General features: G+C 37.6%; 1 protein-coding gene across 6 annotated transcripts in view; it reads right to left on the bottom strand.

Annotated features, from left to right (window-relative positions):
* Positions 1 to 6,477: 6,477 nt before the first annotated feature.
* Positions 6,478 to 18,474, bottom strand: part of MKX (mohawk homeobox) — a 63,058-nt gene continuing 51,061 nt past the window's right edge. For 3 of the 6 annotated variants that reach the window (XM_027591758.1, XM_027591757.1, XM_027591760.1), the window contains exons 6-7: positions 9,273 to 9,306; positions 6,480 to 9,145 (exon numbers count right to left, since the gene is read on the bottom strand). In XM_027591758.1, coding sequence (XP_027447559.1) covers positions 8,959 to 9,145; positions 9,273 to 9,306 — 221 coding nt within the window. In that variant the 3' untranslated portion in view covers positions 6,480 to 8,958. Of the gene's footprint in view, positions 9,146 to 9,272; positions 9,307 to 18,474 lie in introns of all 6 variants that reach the window. The other 3 variants (XM_027591759.1, XM_027591763.1, XM_027591762.1) reach the window with 3 other exon arrangements.

The following is an 18,474-nucleotide window of genomic DNA, read 5'->3' as shown; positions in this document are numbered from 1 at the left end:
TGAGGATCAAATGAAAGAAGAAAATTGGACAATAAAACTCAATATTGCAACATATCAATTGACCTATATATTCATGCAATCCACAAATGCCCACACAATTTTGAGGGGAGTGGGGATCTGGCAAAATAATTTATCATGTATATCTTTAAAAGTTAAGATGAGGAAAGAGCCAGGAAAATCATGAGAAGGAATAATAGAAATGAAGGACTCTATACGCACTACCATAATAAGAAACTGAATAAAGACTTCCAAAGTAACTATTTAGATCAGTGGATTATCCAGCAAATAATTTTGAGACACCACCTATGTTTCCTTTTGCAGGATGGAGGCGGGGGTGTTCAGTGAAGAGCCAGAGAAATAGTTCACTTTTTAAAATTAAAAATTTTTTATTTAGACTTTATCTTTTTATTTTATTTTTTTAAAGATTTTATTTATTTATTTATTTATTAGAGAGAGAGAGAGAGAGAGAGAGAGAGAGCATAAGCAGGGGGAGTGGCAGGCAGAGGCAGAGGGAGTAGCAGGTTCCTTGTGGGGCTCGATCCCAGGACCCTGGGATCATGACCTGAGCTGAAGGCAGACCTTTAAACAACTGAGCCATGCAGGCACCCCATAAACTTTATCTTTTAGAGCAGTTTTAAGTTCACAGCAAAACTGAGAGGAAGGTACAGAGATTTCCCCTATGCCCCTTGTCCCTACACATGCACATCCTCCTTCATGTTCAACAACCTCCGCCAGAGTGGTATATTTGTTACAACTAATGAACTGGCATTGAACACATCATTACACCCAAAGTCCATAGTTCACACCATTCTTGGTGGTGTGCATTCTGTGGGTTGGACAAATGTGTAATGACACCTGTCCATCATCATGGTATCACACAGAGTATATTAACTGCTCTAAAACTCTTCTGTGCACTGCCTATTCATTCTTCTTCAACCCCAGCTCCTGAAAACCATTGATCTTTTTGCTGTCTCTGTAATTTCCCCTATCCTAAAATATCATATTGCTGGAATCATACAGTTGTGTAGCCTTTTCAGATTGGTTTCTTTCACTTAGTAATATACATTTAAGTTTCCTCCATGTCTTTTCATGTCTTGATAGCTCATTTCTTTTTAGCACTGAATCATTCCACTATCTGGTTATACCACAGGTTATTTATCCATTCACCTACTGAAGAATATTTTGGTTGCTTACAAGTTTGGACAATTATGAATAAAGCTTCACCTTTATGTGTAAGTTTTTTGTGGACATAAGTTTTCAAATCCTTTAGGTAAATAACAAGGAACATGATTACTGGTTCACATGGTATGCTTAGTTTTATAAGAAACTGTCAAACTGTCTTCCAAAGTGGCTGTTATTATTTTGCATTTCCACGAGCAATGAATGAGACTTCCTGTTGCTCCACAGTCTTGCCAGCATTTGCTGTGGTCAGCATTCTGGACTTTAGCCATTCTAATAGGTGTATAGTGGTATCTATTGCTGTTTTAATCTGAACTTCCTGATGACATATGATGGGGCCCATCTTTTCCCATGTTTATTTTCCATATGGATATCTACTTTGATGAGTTTTCTATAAAGGTCTTTGGCCCATTTAAAAACAGACCAAGTTTTCTTATTGTTAAGTTTTAAGAGTTCATCGTATACTTTGGATAACAGTCATTTTTCAGATGTGTCTATTGCAAATATTTTCTTCCAGTCTGTGGTTTGTCTTCTCATTCTCTTGGCATTGTCTTTGAAAAGTTTTTAATTTTAATAAAGTACAGTTTACCTTTTGTTTCATGTATTGTGCCTTTGGTGTTGTATTTAAAATGCCATTGTCATCCCCAGGGTCATCTAGATTTTCTCCTATGTTATCTTCTAGGAGTTTTATAGTTTTGCATTTCACATTTAGGTCTGTGATCCATTTTGAATTAATTTTTGTGAAAGATGTAAAGTCCGTGTCTAGATTCATTTTTTTTTGCATGTGGATGTCCAGTTGTTCCAGTAATTCCATTTTTTGAATTTTATCTTTTCTTTCAAAAATTCTTTTTGAATTTTACCATTTTATTTTTTCTCCATTGTATTGTCTTTGCTACTTTGTTAAATATCAGTTGTCTATATTTGTGTGGGCCCATTTCTGGGTTCTGTATTCTGCTTCATCGTTGAATTTGTATAATCTTTCACCAATACTATGCTGCCTTGATTACTGTAGCCTTATAGTAGGTCTTGAAATTGGGTAATCGTCAGTCCTCCCACTTTGTTGTTCTTCAATGTTAGATTGGCTATTTTGGGTCTTTTATCTCTCCATATAAACTTTAGAATCAGATTGTTGATATCCACAAAATAACTTGCTGGGATTTTGACTGGGATTGCATTGAATCTATAGATCAAGTTGGGAAGAGCTGACATCTGAGCAGTATTGAGTCTTTCCATCCATGAACATGGACTATCTCTCCATTTACTTAGTTTTTTAATTTCATTAATCAGAGTTTTGTCATTTTCCCCCTATGGTTCTTGTATACATTCTGTTAGGTTTATACATAAAGATTTCATATTTGGGCGTGCCTAGCTCATTTTTTATGCCAAAATAAATTTGCCAATGGACATAGGTTTAAACATACAAAAATAAATCATAATACTAACAGCAGAAAAGATGAATGGATTTTTTTTTTACAAACTTGGCACTGTATAAGTACAAGGTACTATGATTATAAGTGCTTTATATATAATAACTAATCCTCACAACACTACCAAGTAATTATTATAATCCATATTTTACAGATGAGGAAACTGAGGCTAGATAAGTTAAATGTCTTGTTCAAGATTGTAGAAATAGTAAGCAGAAGGGGCACCCAGGTGGCTCAGTTATTAAGCGGCTGCCTTCGGCTTGGGTCATGATCCCAGGGTCCTGGGATCAAGCCCCACATCGGGCTACCTGCTCAGTGGGGAGTCTTCTTCTCCCTTGCCTGCCATTCCTCCTGCTTGTGCCCTCTCTCTTCCTCTCTTTCTCTCTCTCTGTGTGTCAAATAAATAAATAAAATATAAAAAAAAAGAAATAGTAAGCAGGAGATATAGATTTGAATCTCAGAAGTCTAGCTCCAGAGTTCGTGTTCTGAACTACTATACTACAAGTATAGGCAGTACCTTCCTAGACAATTCTATGCATATGTATAGATTACATTTAAGCTTCTGAATTTAAAAATATTTTTTTAAAGATTTTATTTATTTATTTGACAGAGAGAGACAGTGAGAGCAGGAACACAAGCAGGGGGAGTGGGAGAGGGAGAAGCAGGCTTCCCGCTGAGCAGGGAGCCTGATGTGGGACTCGATCCCAGGACTCTGGGATCATGATCTGAGCTGAAGGCAGACGTTTAACGACTGAGCCACCCAGGCGCCCCTGAATTTAAAAATATTTTAAGTGAAGTAAAAAAAATATATAAAAACAGTCTTGGAAAATATTTACAGCGTATATTATAGATGGAATAGAATAGAATTTTAAAATATTCAAATAATGTACAAATTACTAAAAAATGGATGAAAGGAAGGAAAGAAGGAAAAAGAAATAAAAAAACAAAAAAAAAGACATAAACAAGCAGTTCATTGAAAACAAATACCAATGACCAATAAGCTTATGTGTGTCACTCATCTTGAAAAAGTACCAGTTAAAACAATGACAAAATACCACTTTTGCCTACCACATTGTCTAGTATTGAAAAGTTTAATAATACTCAATGTTTTGAACAAGTTGAAGAAAAACGGACATTCACATCCTACTGTTGAAAGTGTAAATTGGGAGACCTTTTACTTGGTAATTTGGCAGCATCCATCAAAAAAATTTAATTTACCCATCATTTGACCCATTAATTCCACTTCTAGATATTTATTCCATAGACGTCTAAGTGGCTGAAGACACATATATACAAGAATGTTCACTGCACCAGTATTTATATCAGTTATGTTGAAATATGGTCTGTATGATGATGACTATTCACCAATTGTTTGTTATTAGTCTGTGAGGAGATAAGGGGTCAGAATATAAATCAACTAAGAGCACTGTGAGTTCAGGTGACAATTTTTATTCATAGAAGTTTTTCTTGCAGTATGCTAATTTATATTCTGGTGTAAGTTCCTTATCTCAATGTAAAACATCACTTTAAAAAAATTTTTTTAAGATTTTATTTATTTATTTGACAGACAGAGACACAGTGAGAGAGGGAACACAAGCAGGGGGAGTGGCAGAGGGAGAAGCAGGCTTCCTGCGGAGCAGGGAGCCCGATGCGGGGCTCGATCCCAGGGCCCTGGGATCATGACTTGAGCTGAAGGCAGATGCTTAACGACCGAGCCACCCAGGCACCCCGTAAAACAGCACTTTGAATAGCACTAGTTTATAATAACTAAAAATTGGAAATAATCCAAAAGTCCACCAAGTAGGTATTTGCTAAGTAAAGTAGAAAAGATCCAAAATAAAATCGTATGCATTCATTTAAATAATGAAATCTACATATATATAGATATGATACATATATATACATACACATGATGGAATGGAAAAAATATTGCAGAATAGTATTAATATGGTAAGAAATGCAAGATGAAAAAGTACAAGTTTGTATATGTATAGAGTTTCTGGAAATAGACACAAGACATTGTTAACCATGGTTATCTTTGGGATGTGGGATTGGGATCATGGAGAGATAGGGTATGGGTTTTGTTTTTTTTTTTATCTTATGCCCCCCTAAACTGCTTAAATGTTTCTACTGCTAGCATAAGTTATGTTTATACTTTTTCAAAACATGAATTAAAATTTTAAATTTTGTTTAAAAGCCATGAATACAAGTCAGATTAGACTCACTGCAGATCAAATTTCCAGAAACTGCCTTTGGGCTGAAATTTATTTCAGAAGACTTACTGAGACAAACTTTACATGAATTTCCATGGAGTCATCCGTGTAAAGATGTAAAAAGCACACCGGCTTGTTTTCCCAAACTTAGAAATTGGTTTTTCTCACCTTAAAAAAAAAAAGAGTTTATTATGGGCAATACATACACTTCTCAAACCAAATTTTTAGTCCACCTCTAAGATGTATCTCCAGCCTAGGAAGTGATGAAGTTAGGATTCTGTCCCTGCAGTGTAACAGTCACCTAATTCTGACCGTAACTGTTAAAAAGAAGTAGAGGACCAGAAGACTCTGCTCAAGAAGGCCCAAAGATGGTAGATCACAATATGAACTTGACAAAATCTGGGGGTCTTATATGCTTCATGGAAACCACAGTTTATATTGCCAAAAATATGGGATATTCGGTCTTACAGAGTCATCTGGAACACATTAATAATCATTAACATTTGTACAGTACATGCAGTTTGCAAAGTACTTTTATATTCACTGCCTTATTTAATCCTCACAATAGATCTTTGGAGTAGGTAAATTTCATAGATCAAATTTTATAGATGCAAACACTGGGTACACAAGACTTATGCTTATTCCCCAAAGTCACCAAGCAGTGAAGAGGCAAAGCCAGGTTATGCCAGTCCAAGTCCTTACCACCACCCCACACTGCTTTCCAAGGCATGGCCGACCTAAGCCGCCCCAGACAGAAGAGTCTGGGCGGCTTGCTTACTCTCGGTGTTTATTTGCATGATGTTATGCTGTTGAGCTGGATGAGTTTAAAAGCAGACCATGGCTGTTGCCACTGTTTGTTAAACATTGCTACTCGGAGCAGGCAGGGATACAGACAGCAGCTTGAGTTCTTAGTCATCTTGAACAGGATCAAGCAGGATGAATAGAGGGAAAAGCAATTCTAGTTGATATGGATGAAGGAAACTCTCCCACAAGCTATGTTTTCTATTGGCATGTCTGTTCTTTCCTACCTTTGTTATACTTTATCCTTTTCTCTGGAAAGTTCAAGGTAATAATAATAAAATGATCTTTCTTGAAGGTCTCTCCAACTCTGATCCCAACTATTATTACTCCATAGCATTCTTTCATGTCAGATATCTTTCCTTTCCCAAGGCTCTTCATTAAACTGTCTGTATCTCATACGCTATGTGTATTTCTTTCTTGCACACAAACCCTATATAGAGGAATTATAATTATGTGATAATACCTTCCACTTATTAAGCACCTATTAAATGCCAGGCATTGTGGTAGGCACTTCATGTATTGTATGTGATCTCTAAACCTACAAATCTACAAGGTATGGACTCATTCCTCTCACTTTGCAGATGAAGAAAGCCAAGCCCAGAGTGACTGAGTCTGGATCTTACGCAGTGAGTGGCAGAGCTGAGATTCAAACATAGATCTGTCTAACTTCAAAGCCAGTAATAATGCTTATTGTATTAGCTTCTCAAAGAAGGTGTTTAGTGAAAATGTTCATTTTAAAGCTATGTATTTTAACAGTTAGCATCATACTCTCTTTTCCTCGGCTCTTAAAAGGTAGGTTGGTGGTCTAAGGTGATGAAAATCAAACCTAATACAAATGCAGTGCTGCCATATCATATCCCTTACCAACCTACAGAGACTTAAGCATATAATGGACCCTTCTGTTCTACTTCTTTCTCCACCTGGTCAACTCTCAAAGGAAAACAAAATTCATATGATCATTGAGGTCTAGAAATTAACTTTTATTTTCAATCTGTCAAGAACTCCTGGCAGTTATTAATTTTATTAAAATGATTACATATGGCAAAACAAAGAATAGAGGTAATTCTATTTCTCTACAACATAAATTATGAGTTAGATTCTTAGCTGCTGGCTCAGCATTGTTCAAGATTCTTTTAAAGGATTGGGGGGACTTTAATTTCCAGAAAATGTTAAAGCAGCAAAAGAAAAAATAAATTAAAAGTAATTGCAATTGGAGATATTGCCAAGGATGTGCTAATTATAAAATCTTCTTGATGTGTTTATAGGCCAGATTCCAAGCTTTGGTATTTAAAAAAAAATCATGTGAAAGCTCTCCTATATTGGCCTGTCATCCATAGTTTATAACATAGAACAAATTTGCTGATTCTTTTTAAAAAGATGGCAAAAATGAATGAGGACTAATTCAAATAAAAAACAACCAGCATCCATTCATCTAACTGAAATATCTCAAAACAAAATCAATTTTATTAAAATATTTAATACCAGAATAACTTATAATAGTATGAAAAAGAATGAAGTACTTGTCCTTAGTTTTCTTTGACATGATCACATTTTGACAAAATTAATTTATAAAGATTCCAAAGTTTTTATCATGGATCTGTAACTATTTAAGGATGTAAACCAAAAGAACTCATACTTCATCTGATCATACAGTCATAACTTAACATATCTTGCTTTGCATTTACTGTTACTGCAAACAGCAATTTAGAAAACAAAGTAAAAATATATATATACAAAATATTTTTATATCAAATTATTTTCATTACACTAAATAAACACAATCCCCAAATGTTATGTTACATGAAAAAGTGTCCTACAATTTATATCAAGATTGATATTGTCCATGTATCAACTAGAGCAGCCTTTGGTTTTAAAAGTGTTTTGCAAAATAAAGAAAAATATCACCACATGGCTGCACTATTGGCTCTCATTCACACTCACAAAAAAGCTTTCCAGTTTAGAAAAAAAATTACAAAATAGGTTACATACCCAGAAAAAACATCCCACCATAAGAGTCAAATCCTTTTTACTTCTCTGTAGCACATATACTCTGTTATATTTGGCATCTCCACTGTTTATTCAAGTTTCAAGTCTCCCCAAGCTGATTAGAATATTATTGTTTGATTGAAAACTATATTCTTCTTTCTTGATATTGATTATTCTCACTCAATGATAGTTTAATTTAGAAACAAAATGTTCTTTCTTTTAATGCATGATTTCACTTAATTTTTACTTATTTAGTGTGCTACTTGGCAAAATTCAAAGACTGTCAATGTTTTGTTTTCCATATGTTTTAAATTTAAAAACCAATTGTATGTGTGTATACGTATATTCACAGAGATACATTTCTTTCATTGTCTTGTTCTCGTTGCAATACAAATTGTCCATCAGCAATTATAATTTGAAATGAACCAACTAAAAGGTTTTTCAACCGTTCCATATGAAACAGTTTCCATCACAAAAAGCACTGAACTCTAATGCAAACAGGATCATGTGTTAAAACTAAACTATAGGTTTAGTTCTACACAGGTACGTTTTGAGTCATTTCTATAATAAAATTTTTAAAAACTTCAGCGAAACTTAAGAAAAAGAAAATCCAAATTAATTCTAAAAGGGCATTGTGGTATTTTTCCAGCAATGCTTGGAAAAAGGTTTTCAGATCACAATGTATTCACTGGGATTCTTCTTATGTGAATCTTCTTATGTGATCGCTGCTCCTTTTCTTTTGGACCTTTGTTGTGTGTCAGATAGGCAGGCAAGAGACATGCATGAATTTCTCACTGTCACTCTGAAAAGCATGCTGAACAATTTTAAATGCTGCAGAAGTGGGTTTTTTTGTTTTGTTTTGTTTTGTTTTTTTTAGAGGAATGTTTCATTTGGGCTGAATAGATTTCCAAGTTTTAACATGTGAATTACTGAATACATCGTGAGGGCTTTCAGCGAGTGTGGGCTTCAGTCCTGGAATGGTTACAGGCCCGTCTGGAGTGACACACACAGACTAACAAGCATGGTGGTGGTGTCGTTTGAGGCATAGCTACTCCGCTATGCCCACGTTGTGGCTGATTTTGGGGAAGCAAGGCACTTACTGTAATGGCAATGCAGACACTCGATGCATAGTTTGAGTAACATAAAATAAGTTACTATTTTTGATTAAAGTGAGGTTTTTATAATTTATATGTCTTTTATAGAAGCAACTAAATGATCTAGTTAGGATAATTAAAAATAAGAAGAGGTTTGATAGGGAGTCATTTCCACTTCTGCTTCGGCTCTTAAGGAAGAGGATTTAGGGGAAAACACTGACGTGAAGAACAGCCATTGGTCTGAAAAGCGACAAACCCTTAAAACTGCTGGGCCAGTGGCACTTTGACGGTCTTTACTTCTGCTATATGTGACGACTTCTGGATGATGCAGCTGGTAGTTCCCTGCAGGGTGTCTTTGCCCTGTGCAAGATTGGTTAATGCCATAGCTGCATTAATCTCCTTCCAGTAAGTGTCATCCTTGCTTGGTCCCTTCCTGTTGGCTGCACTGGATTTAAGCAAAAAAAAAAAAAAGAAAGAAAGAAAAAAAAAGAAAATGATCAAACTCACTGCAGTGTACATGGAAAATGCCATCAGTGAAAAGCACAAATGGCAGATAATAACATATTTCTCACCTGTCGCCCTTATTGGATCCATTTTCCAGAGTGTCTGTAAAGACAAGCAAAAATTCAATTATTTTTCTTTTTTTCTTTCGGTTTTAATCTCTGGAGTTGCACCATTAATGACCAGGAATAGAAGCTCATCAGGAAATATGGTTGAAAATCAGTTAATTTTTTTTCTACAAAGATAAAGTAGTTTAAATTAAGATACAAAAGAAATCTCTCTACAAATGGGAAAAGGTAATATAAAATACAAAATAGCTTCTGTAGATATACAAAAATCTGACGATTTATTCTGAGAAATTGGGCTTTTTCATGAGGAGGCAAACAGTATAGGGACAAGCACGCTAACTCTTCCTGCGGTCAGGTTCTGGTCTCACTCCCCTACTCACCTGCTGTGTACCTTTGGACAGGCTATGATGTTTCCACAAAGTCTGGGATGCAGTTTCCTCAACTATAAAATAAGGGAGTTCCTAGAACTTCAGGGTGCCTCTGGTTCAATATTCTATGAATGACTTCACGGGAATCAAACTTTTCTCTCAGAAAAGGGACTGACAAACAGTTCCCTCTGGCTAGCTAGCAAATGAGCGACAGATTCAATGTAGCAGCACAGGACTTCTGGCCCTATTAGAATAATAGGGCACCAGTCTTTTAGTGGCAAAGGAACCCCTCATACTGCAGGAAATGAACATTATGGTGTGAGCTTTGCTTATGCACTCTCTCTTTTGGTGTAGATTTCCTCCCTCTCTCAGGCACTAATGTCTACCAAAGCAAACGTCAATATCAAGAAAGATGAAATGGGCTATTGATCTTGATTAAATCTCTCTAGGTAGCTTTTAGGCTAAAAGAATATGGTATTGGCAACACAAAAAGAGACATGCTGGAGGGAAAGATATAGACAGGGTAAAGAGGACCTGCTAGCATGGCATGGGAAGTGGGGCAAAGGAGCAGGGTTGGGACTCCCCATCAACCTACGAGACCCCAAAACTAGGTTAAGTCACGACCACCACCACCACCACCACCACCACCATCATCAAAAACAACAATAAATATTACCAAGTAGTTACAGAATGAGGCACTTTGCCCTACACAGGAAACATGAAAAACACAATATTTACTCAAGGCCTTCTTCTGGTTCTATGGCTTTTGGAAAGCTGTCTTTTCCTGCCCTCCATCCTCTCCCTTTGTTTTATCTCCCCAACCCAGTATTTTTGAAGGCATTTTTTCCCCCTCTGCAATGCTCAAGGCTAGTAAAGTCAGGCGGCATAATTTTCCAGTTCTGGGCTCTAAGACAGTCATGGGACTTGAGAATAAGAGCATCAACATGATCATAATACAGTGTAACCGGGGTAAAATTTTCCAAGGAAGATATGGTCAAGAGGAAATGATTATATGTCCATGGAGATGAGGCAGCTAAACTCCTGTGTCCTCTAGGAAGGAAAAGAATTAGAAAAGCCTGTTAGTGCATACTGAGTCAGGCCTCTTGGTGTGGACCTGGGTAAAATAATGGGTCACTATGGGCTTTTTGTACCACCTTTCCCAGGGACCCAGGGAGCTTAAAAAAAAAAAAAAAAAAAAAAAAAAAGAAGAAGAAGGCAGGCAAACAAAACAAAAACAGTGCATAAATGACAAGATTGTTATGAGGAATAAATGAGTTGCTATGTGTCTGGCCCAAAACAGAACAACAAACGTGCCTTTCTTTGATCTTTCATTTAGGGGTCCTTTGGGGGAAATAGCTCAATCTGTGAGCAGTTGGATGGTCACCCTCTGGATCTTCTGGTCCCTACTAGGTTGGCCTGGATGGTTAGCTATATTTCTGTTGCTCTTGATATTTTTGGAATCATACAATTAACTTATGTAATTGAAGGAAGAGAATGACAGTTTTTAATTCACAAAACTCTAATAATCCTAGTTTATGGATCACTTCTTATGTGCCAGGCAGTAGACTAAGCACTTTGTGTCGTAGCTTATTTTGTATTAGTGACTCTGTATGTGGATAGCATGTCTCTGTTATGTCTGTTAAGTCATTCTTTGTTTCGTACTATTATCTGTAAATCTTTACTCAAGAATGACAGAGACAAGGCACTACCAAAACAGAGTCAAGGCCTTTGTTTAGGAGGAGGAAAGCCAGCAACACTGGCTATTTTACAGAGAGGAAAAAAAAAAAAGAGTTAAGCTTTTGCTCAGTTTTGCCCACAAATTGCAACAATTCTGTTGCCAAAGTGAAGCAATAGGTTATGGAGATATTTATTCAATGGAAAGACTTGGCAAAAGCAGAATAAGTTCCATGAAGCTTAAATAACATTAGGGAAATAACAAAACATAATTTAGAAAAGACCATGTAACTGATGCTCTGGCTTACAAACAAAGCAGTCTCACATATTCAAAGGGGACCAGAGTTGGATTCCCTACCTGAACGGTCTACCCGAGAGTGATTACCGCACAGACAAGAAGGAAGCCTGTGGCTATCAAATATGTAAGGGGTTACAGAACCCAGAAATGCCATAAGTGAGTGGAGCCTGCCTGTGAAAGGAGAACATGGAATTCACTGTTAAGGTCCACGGAGAGCTTCTATTTAAGAGGACGTGTGAACTTGTATGTCCTGCAGCCCCATCAAAGGCGGCTGCCTCCCTGAACTCGTTCCACAGAGAAACAAGCTGACTACAGCCAACTGTGAAATTATAAAATTCTGCTTACTCCTTGGGTGTATGTGTTTTACAGTGTGGTGCCTATGAAAATACCTTTGAAGTGTAAAACATAGATTCCAATCCCTGTGCGGGTGTTCTTAGTTTCACGAATTTCAACAATGTCCCCAGCAGCATTCAAAAGACTGCATCCTGCGTTTTATTTCTAAAGCTGATGGGTACGTTCAATGTCATTAGGTATGGATTCAGGTTCTTTTCCCAGCAACGGAAGAAAGGTCTTCGTAAAAAGCAATAAATAGAAGAGACATTTTGCTTCTCTATCAAGAGCAATGTGAAAACAGTGTGTAACAAAGCTCAATGTCAAACATTTCAAACCAACAAGAAAGAGGTGACTACTACTATTTGGGGCGGAGGGGGGTGGGGAGAGTCTCTGTGTCCAGGGTGCTTTTGGTTCAAAACATAAATTGGTGTTAGAAGGGCATGCTTTTGCTGTTGCTGTTATTGGTGGGTTGCCCGGTGTCACTAGGATATTAGGCATCCAAGAGCCACCTCCTGCAGAGTAGTGCGTTCTAGTTCCCAGAAGAACTAGCAGAAGGAAGATAGCAAACAGGGGTCCTTTTACTCTGAAACATTTGTGCTTTTGTAGGAAAGCAAAGGACAATAAAGATCCCGTGGTTTGGGAAGATTGTTTTTCTAGTCCTTACAATCTAACTCCTTATAGTAAATAACTCTATTAAAGGTGAAGACTTTTTTTTTCTTACGCTTTTTTTCTTTTTGAAGTGTAAACTTGCTGGCTCTTATCTGATCCAAGTATTTTGTGTCTTTTCAGCCAATAGATAGGTGTGGTGGGTCTACTGACCCACCACCAGTGCTCAGGGGGCTCACACCACTTCTGCCCACTGCAGACAGGTGGTCTCAGTGGCTCCTGTCCAGGAGCGGGCATCCAGTCACAATCTGACAGGAGAGGGAAGGATTCTGAATGCTGCTGAAAAGACAGAAATCTTAAGTCTGAGCAAGAGCAGACATTTCACTGCTGTTAATTAACATGCACAGACTTAGGGTCTGACTGCCCTACATTCAGCTCAGCTGTATCTCTCACTCTGCAAGTAGCTTGGCTGGGCCTCTCCGAAGTCTGGGCTAAAATGCCTTTTTAGATTCTAAGGTTCCAAAAATCAGCTATGCTGTCAATTACCATAAAAGCAACTGGTTGGCAGGAACAACTTATTGAACCAGCCAAAAGAGCGTGTTTTAAGACCAAAAAAGAAAAGGAAAGAAAAAAAAGAGGTGCGTAGTTAGGAAAATCTTGGATGCCGTAAAACCCAAACCATGTTGAAACTTAAAGTGGGGCTATCCTCAGTTTGGACATGTGTTTCCTTATAAAGTTACGTTGAGAAACAATTATACGGAAAACCACTTCTATTGCAATTCGAGAAGTGTAAGCACCAAGCTCTGTGGGCAAAGTGTCCACTCGACCTTGATAAATGCAACTTACAAACGTATTAGTTCTGAGATATATTCCTGAAGTAAGAGTTACGGTCATAGAAAGAGACAAAAATATGGCCAAATCTGTTTCTCTGAAATATTTTTTTCCAAATTTTATCAATAAGCCCTGAAGTTAGGAATGTTTAAAAAATATTCCACAAATGTGGAGCAATAACTCACATCACTGAAATGTAAATAAAGAATATGAGTATTTTTAAAAATTAAATAATCTAAAGATCACATACTACATATTTCCCTAAATTGAAATGGAGTGAGTCAGAGCTCCAGACGCTTGACAACTGCGGCCCTTCACACTGTGTCCGTTTTGGGGCCATCACTAGGGACAGCTGATGCGGACAGCCAGGGTTTGGTGTGTTTCTGATCTCAGAGGTCCCAAGAGCCCCCAGGACACCAGATCAGTTTCTGGAGTTATTTACATACTTGGAACAGTTGAGATAAAGAACAAGACTCTGGCGAACCGGGCAGATGGAAAATCTCTCTGAAGCTTACGAAATGCCGACGGCTCTAAATCTACAGGACCTTACCCCAAATGGACAGAGCGATCCCTGGGGTTCCCTGCTCCCACCTCCACAGTCTCTATCTTACTTCCCTACATACTGGATCCAGGCGGGGGTCACACACACACATACAGATTGGTTCCACTGGGACTCTACACTTTCCTTTTAAAAATAGCATATGCTATGTTTCTCTAATGAAAAGTCATACAGGTTCACTGCAGAAAATCTGGGGAAAAGTGTAAAAGAGAAAATAAAGGCAATTTAGGGATAACTAATATAATATTTGAATATATGGCTTTTCAAGCAAGCTTATATATGTTTTTAAAAATAGGGTCATTCTGTACATGTTTGCTTTTTTCACTGAACTTCGACTTTTGCCTTATTAATAAATAAGATAGTAATCTTGTTAATAAATAAGGTAGTAATCTACCATGTGGCCTTCCCTGATGTGGCAGTGGTTTTTGCCTGTGAAATATAAACAGATTGGAAGAATTCAAATCCAGCTTCATCCAGTTTAAACTTGAATATTGAGAGACTCAAATGTTACAAGAAGGGGTTATCTTTAAAAATAACAATTACTAACATTGATTGGATGCTTATTCTTATGCCAGGCACTATGCCAGGAACTCTAAAATGTTATCTGGTTAAATGCTTACAATAACCCTGTGAAATGCACCATGGGCCTTATTTCCAAATGACACTGTAGCTTAGAGGGGTCCAGAAACTCGCAAAGGACACAGTTTGGCAATGCGGGTGGTGAGTATCACATCAGTCGACTCTGAAGGTCATGTTTTTACCTACTGCATTCAATTATTCGAGTGGTCTCTGTTGACAAAGCCACCTTCTAAGACCGTGACAAGGCTTAATGCACTGTTTACATAGAAAGCCTGTCGAATGACAACCTATTAAAAATCTATTAAGCACCTTTTCTGTTCTTTTTGTTAGTATTTTAGACCACAGAGATGCAAAAAGAGACTTTTTTTCTGCTTTTGATTTAATCTGTAGTATAAAAAAAAATCTGTCCAAATCACAGAATAGGGACTCTAAGCTCTCTTGAGCTCTCTCCCATGCTTTATGACATTTTAATAGACGCGATATCCTTCTAATCAGTCTTCTATTGCCCAGAGTGAATTACTGCTAAATAACTCCTAGACAGCTGTGGCTGCATCACTTTTAGAGGAAATTTTTGTGGTTAGCCTCTCTTTGGGGTAAGCAGAGCTTCTGAATGAGTAACAATAAATCATTCTAAGTGGTGTGTGCCCCAGCAGGAAGGAAAGAAATACCCAACAACCTGCAACATGTATCTGTTGATGACGGAACTGCTTCTTCCAGTTCTACTACAACCAAAAGTGAGGTCTACTTTAAAACTTGTGCATGGCAGTAAGAGATCGCAGCTGAACCTGGTGAGCATCAAGGACACTGCTTGCAGAAGAGTTACTGGAGGCTGAGTTTTGACAGCCTGAGATGGGTGGTGGGGCGAGAGTTTTGCAAGCTTTCTGAATAGTGAGAGTTATAAATGAAACCCACCTCATCTTCATGGACAGAGTTAGTATTTTTTTTTCCTTTTTGCAATATACTAGCTCAATTATTTATCCTGAGCCCTTAAAGAATGAATGGCTTCCAAAATCATTTCAGAGTTTGAAGAAAAGTCTTTTCCAAAAATTAAGCCAGTGTTTCCTCCAGCCATGACTTCGACCATCTGGCCAAAGATTCTTTTCCTTCCTGCTACCTCTCATGTGGGCTGGCCCCTCACTATGGCTAATGATGCCCAGATGTCCTGGATCCACAGGATCCCCACCTTCGGCTGCCTCTCTGTCAATGCATCATCTCCTCTAACTCCTGCCAGGAAATAAAAATTAGAAACCACACCCCTCTCTTCTGGACCAATAGCAAAGAGCTCCTCAGTCAGGATAGGGGTAAGCTGACATCTCAAAGCTTTCACGACAGGTTATATTTCCATTAACAACAACACTCTTTACTGTTCCAGTAGTAACCCATGTCTGTGTGCAAACCTGTGAGAGTGTGGCTTGGCTCCTTATCAGTTATGGAGTAGTGGCCTTGATGGCCCTCCTTATTAAGCAGAGCATAAGACCTTGAGACTAATGGCTCCTTGTTAATTCCGAGTGGTACCTTTGTTACTGTAAAATGCACAGGTATTCTGACCTCATCAATCTAGGCTGGAGGATTAAAGGTGTAGGAAGTGGGATTTATAATTTGAAAGTAACTTTTCAAATAAGCAGAGTACCACCCAGTTATAACGTCTCAACTTCACTTTCAATCTTTTTCACTAAATATATTAAATATTCTCAATGCTAAGTTGTTCTGCATGATCCCATCTACCAAGATTGTTCCTCTGTGATCTCAAAGACTCCACCTTCCCAAAGTCTAAAACTTTCAGTCTGAAACTTCACTTTGAAAATTAGAAACCAGTCTGTGGGGAGGAAATTGTTGGTGAGTGACCAGAAAGGGGGTCTGGAAATGTTAAATATTCTCATTTCTGTTCTTAGCTCATCGTTATTAACTACGAGGGTGGTCTGGTATGAGGCACAGAGGCAGCCTAGGGCAGTGGTTGGAGAGCCCAGACCCTGGAACCAGACAGCAGGAGATGGACCCCTGCTCTACTGCTTACTATCTGTTTGACTGCTGACCAGCTGCTTGACTTCAATTTTCTCACCTATGTAATGGGGCTAACAGTACTATAATGATACACTTCTTCTGAGGACAACATGATCGAATACTTTTTAAAACAGAAGAGAGCTTGAGCACGTATACCTTCAAGCACTATATGAACCCTCGTAAAATAAAATAAAAAAATTAACCTCCTCTCTCACTTTACTTTTTACATTTAGAATATGGGGTTGAATGTAGTCACCAGAAAAATTAGTATTGTTCAGAGATTTAATAAGAAAACCATTATGTAAGAACAAAATATTTTAACTCTGGGCAAAGCCCATCAACTCAGATTAATGGATTAAGTGTGCAGAATCTATCATCTTCAAGGACAAAATGGATTTTCTGATGCTATTTTGTGCCAAACTATCACAACATGCCAAGACAAAGAATACTGGAGCCACATGAAAGAAGAGCTGCAAACTTTAAGTGTCTAATGGATTTCATTACTTCATTTTTCTCAAGGGGAACACTGGAGATGTTACCCAAAATGCTTCATCCATGAAAGCTAGGTTTCCAGCCAAAGTCTCAGAAAATGACTTCCTAACTATGCATGAATAACTTGTGTGTGTGTCTGTGTGTTGCAAGGAGCATTAATTGTTTATAAAAACACTCCTTTTGCATGCCAGTTGGGCTACTAGTTTTGAAAACTGGATGGACTTACCAATTCTTAGCTAACCTTAATTTTGGCCCAAAGTTGATATTGATATTCATCCCCTAAGTTCTTCAATAGCACAAGAACTCTTTCTCCCAAGATCAATTTTATAGCTGCTACATTGCAGTTCTAGAAGGTTGACTTGTTTAATGAATATATATCTTTGTATAGTGTTAGGTTATGAAGTATTAATATGTCTTTCATCAGCAACAGGAAATGGAAAAATATGCATTTGTAATAATCTAGAAACTGGCTGGAAAGTCTGGCTCCATCTATGTATTTTCAAGCTCTTCAATATCTCTGAAAAACCATTAAAAAGTACTTTTCCTTGGATATATGAACCATAGTGTATCTTTGAATTGGCTCACATTTTTGCCATGTTTTTCAAATTCTTCAAATTACCATCTCCAGAAATGGCACTTGAGATGAGGAGACCTTGCTTTTAAACCTGTCTGACTGCATTAACACCAGAAATGACACAATAAAAGAGATGACGCTCACAAACTTCTTGGATCTTTCTGAGGAGTAGCAAATGACCGCTTCTCTACCCACAGTTCATCTGCTGTATTTATTAATAGAAAAGAAACATATTTTAGACATAAGATGAACAGGATTACAGTCCTTCTACTTTTCAAATACATTTCAATGTTCTTAATACACTTAAAATGTTAAAACTGTGCTTGGCATGTCAGTGTTCTATGTTCACACATTTCCACATTTAAAGGTTCTGTGATTTTCTGCTTTTCATTTCAGAAACAGTCATTTAAAGTCTAAAGTAGGGTGAGGAGGGGCTTTGAAATGAAGACTGGGAAGATTTTTGCTGATGGTATTGAAGAGCATGCGAATTTAAAAAAGGAACTAGGTGTAAAGGGGAGATAAAATGCCTTCCATGGCCTTGGTTGCTGCTGGAGGTCCCAGAGAACTCCTAGTCTAAAGGTCTTCTGATGACCTGTTTTGATCAAGGAAATACCAAATCCCTCCCCCGCCCCATTTAAATCTTGCCAGAAGTATCTACTCTAAATTTTGCCCAGGAATCTACATCCCAAAGCATTTATTAAATTCTGATAGCATACAGATCCTAATCCACTATTATCACCTAAATTTAGAATACAAGAGATTTCCAGGAAAAAAAAATGGGGGACAAATGGCTGAATAGTAACAAGTTGCTCTGTTTGGAGGGAAAGCAAAATCATAGATAGATCAAAAACCATCTTTTTGTACCACAATTTGTAGAAGCACAGGATGTG

Source organism: Zalophus californianus, chromosome 9 (genome assembly GCF_009762305.2).
Source record: "Zalophus californianus isolate mZalCal1 chromosome 9, mZalCal1.pri.v2, whole genome shotgun sequence".
In the NCBI taxonomy this organism is placed as follows: Eukaryota; Metazoa; Chordata; class Mammalia; order Carnivora; family Otariidae; genus Zalophus; species Zalophus californianus.
This window is presented reverse-complemented; position numbering and strand designations above follow the sequence as displayed.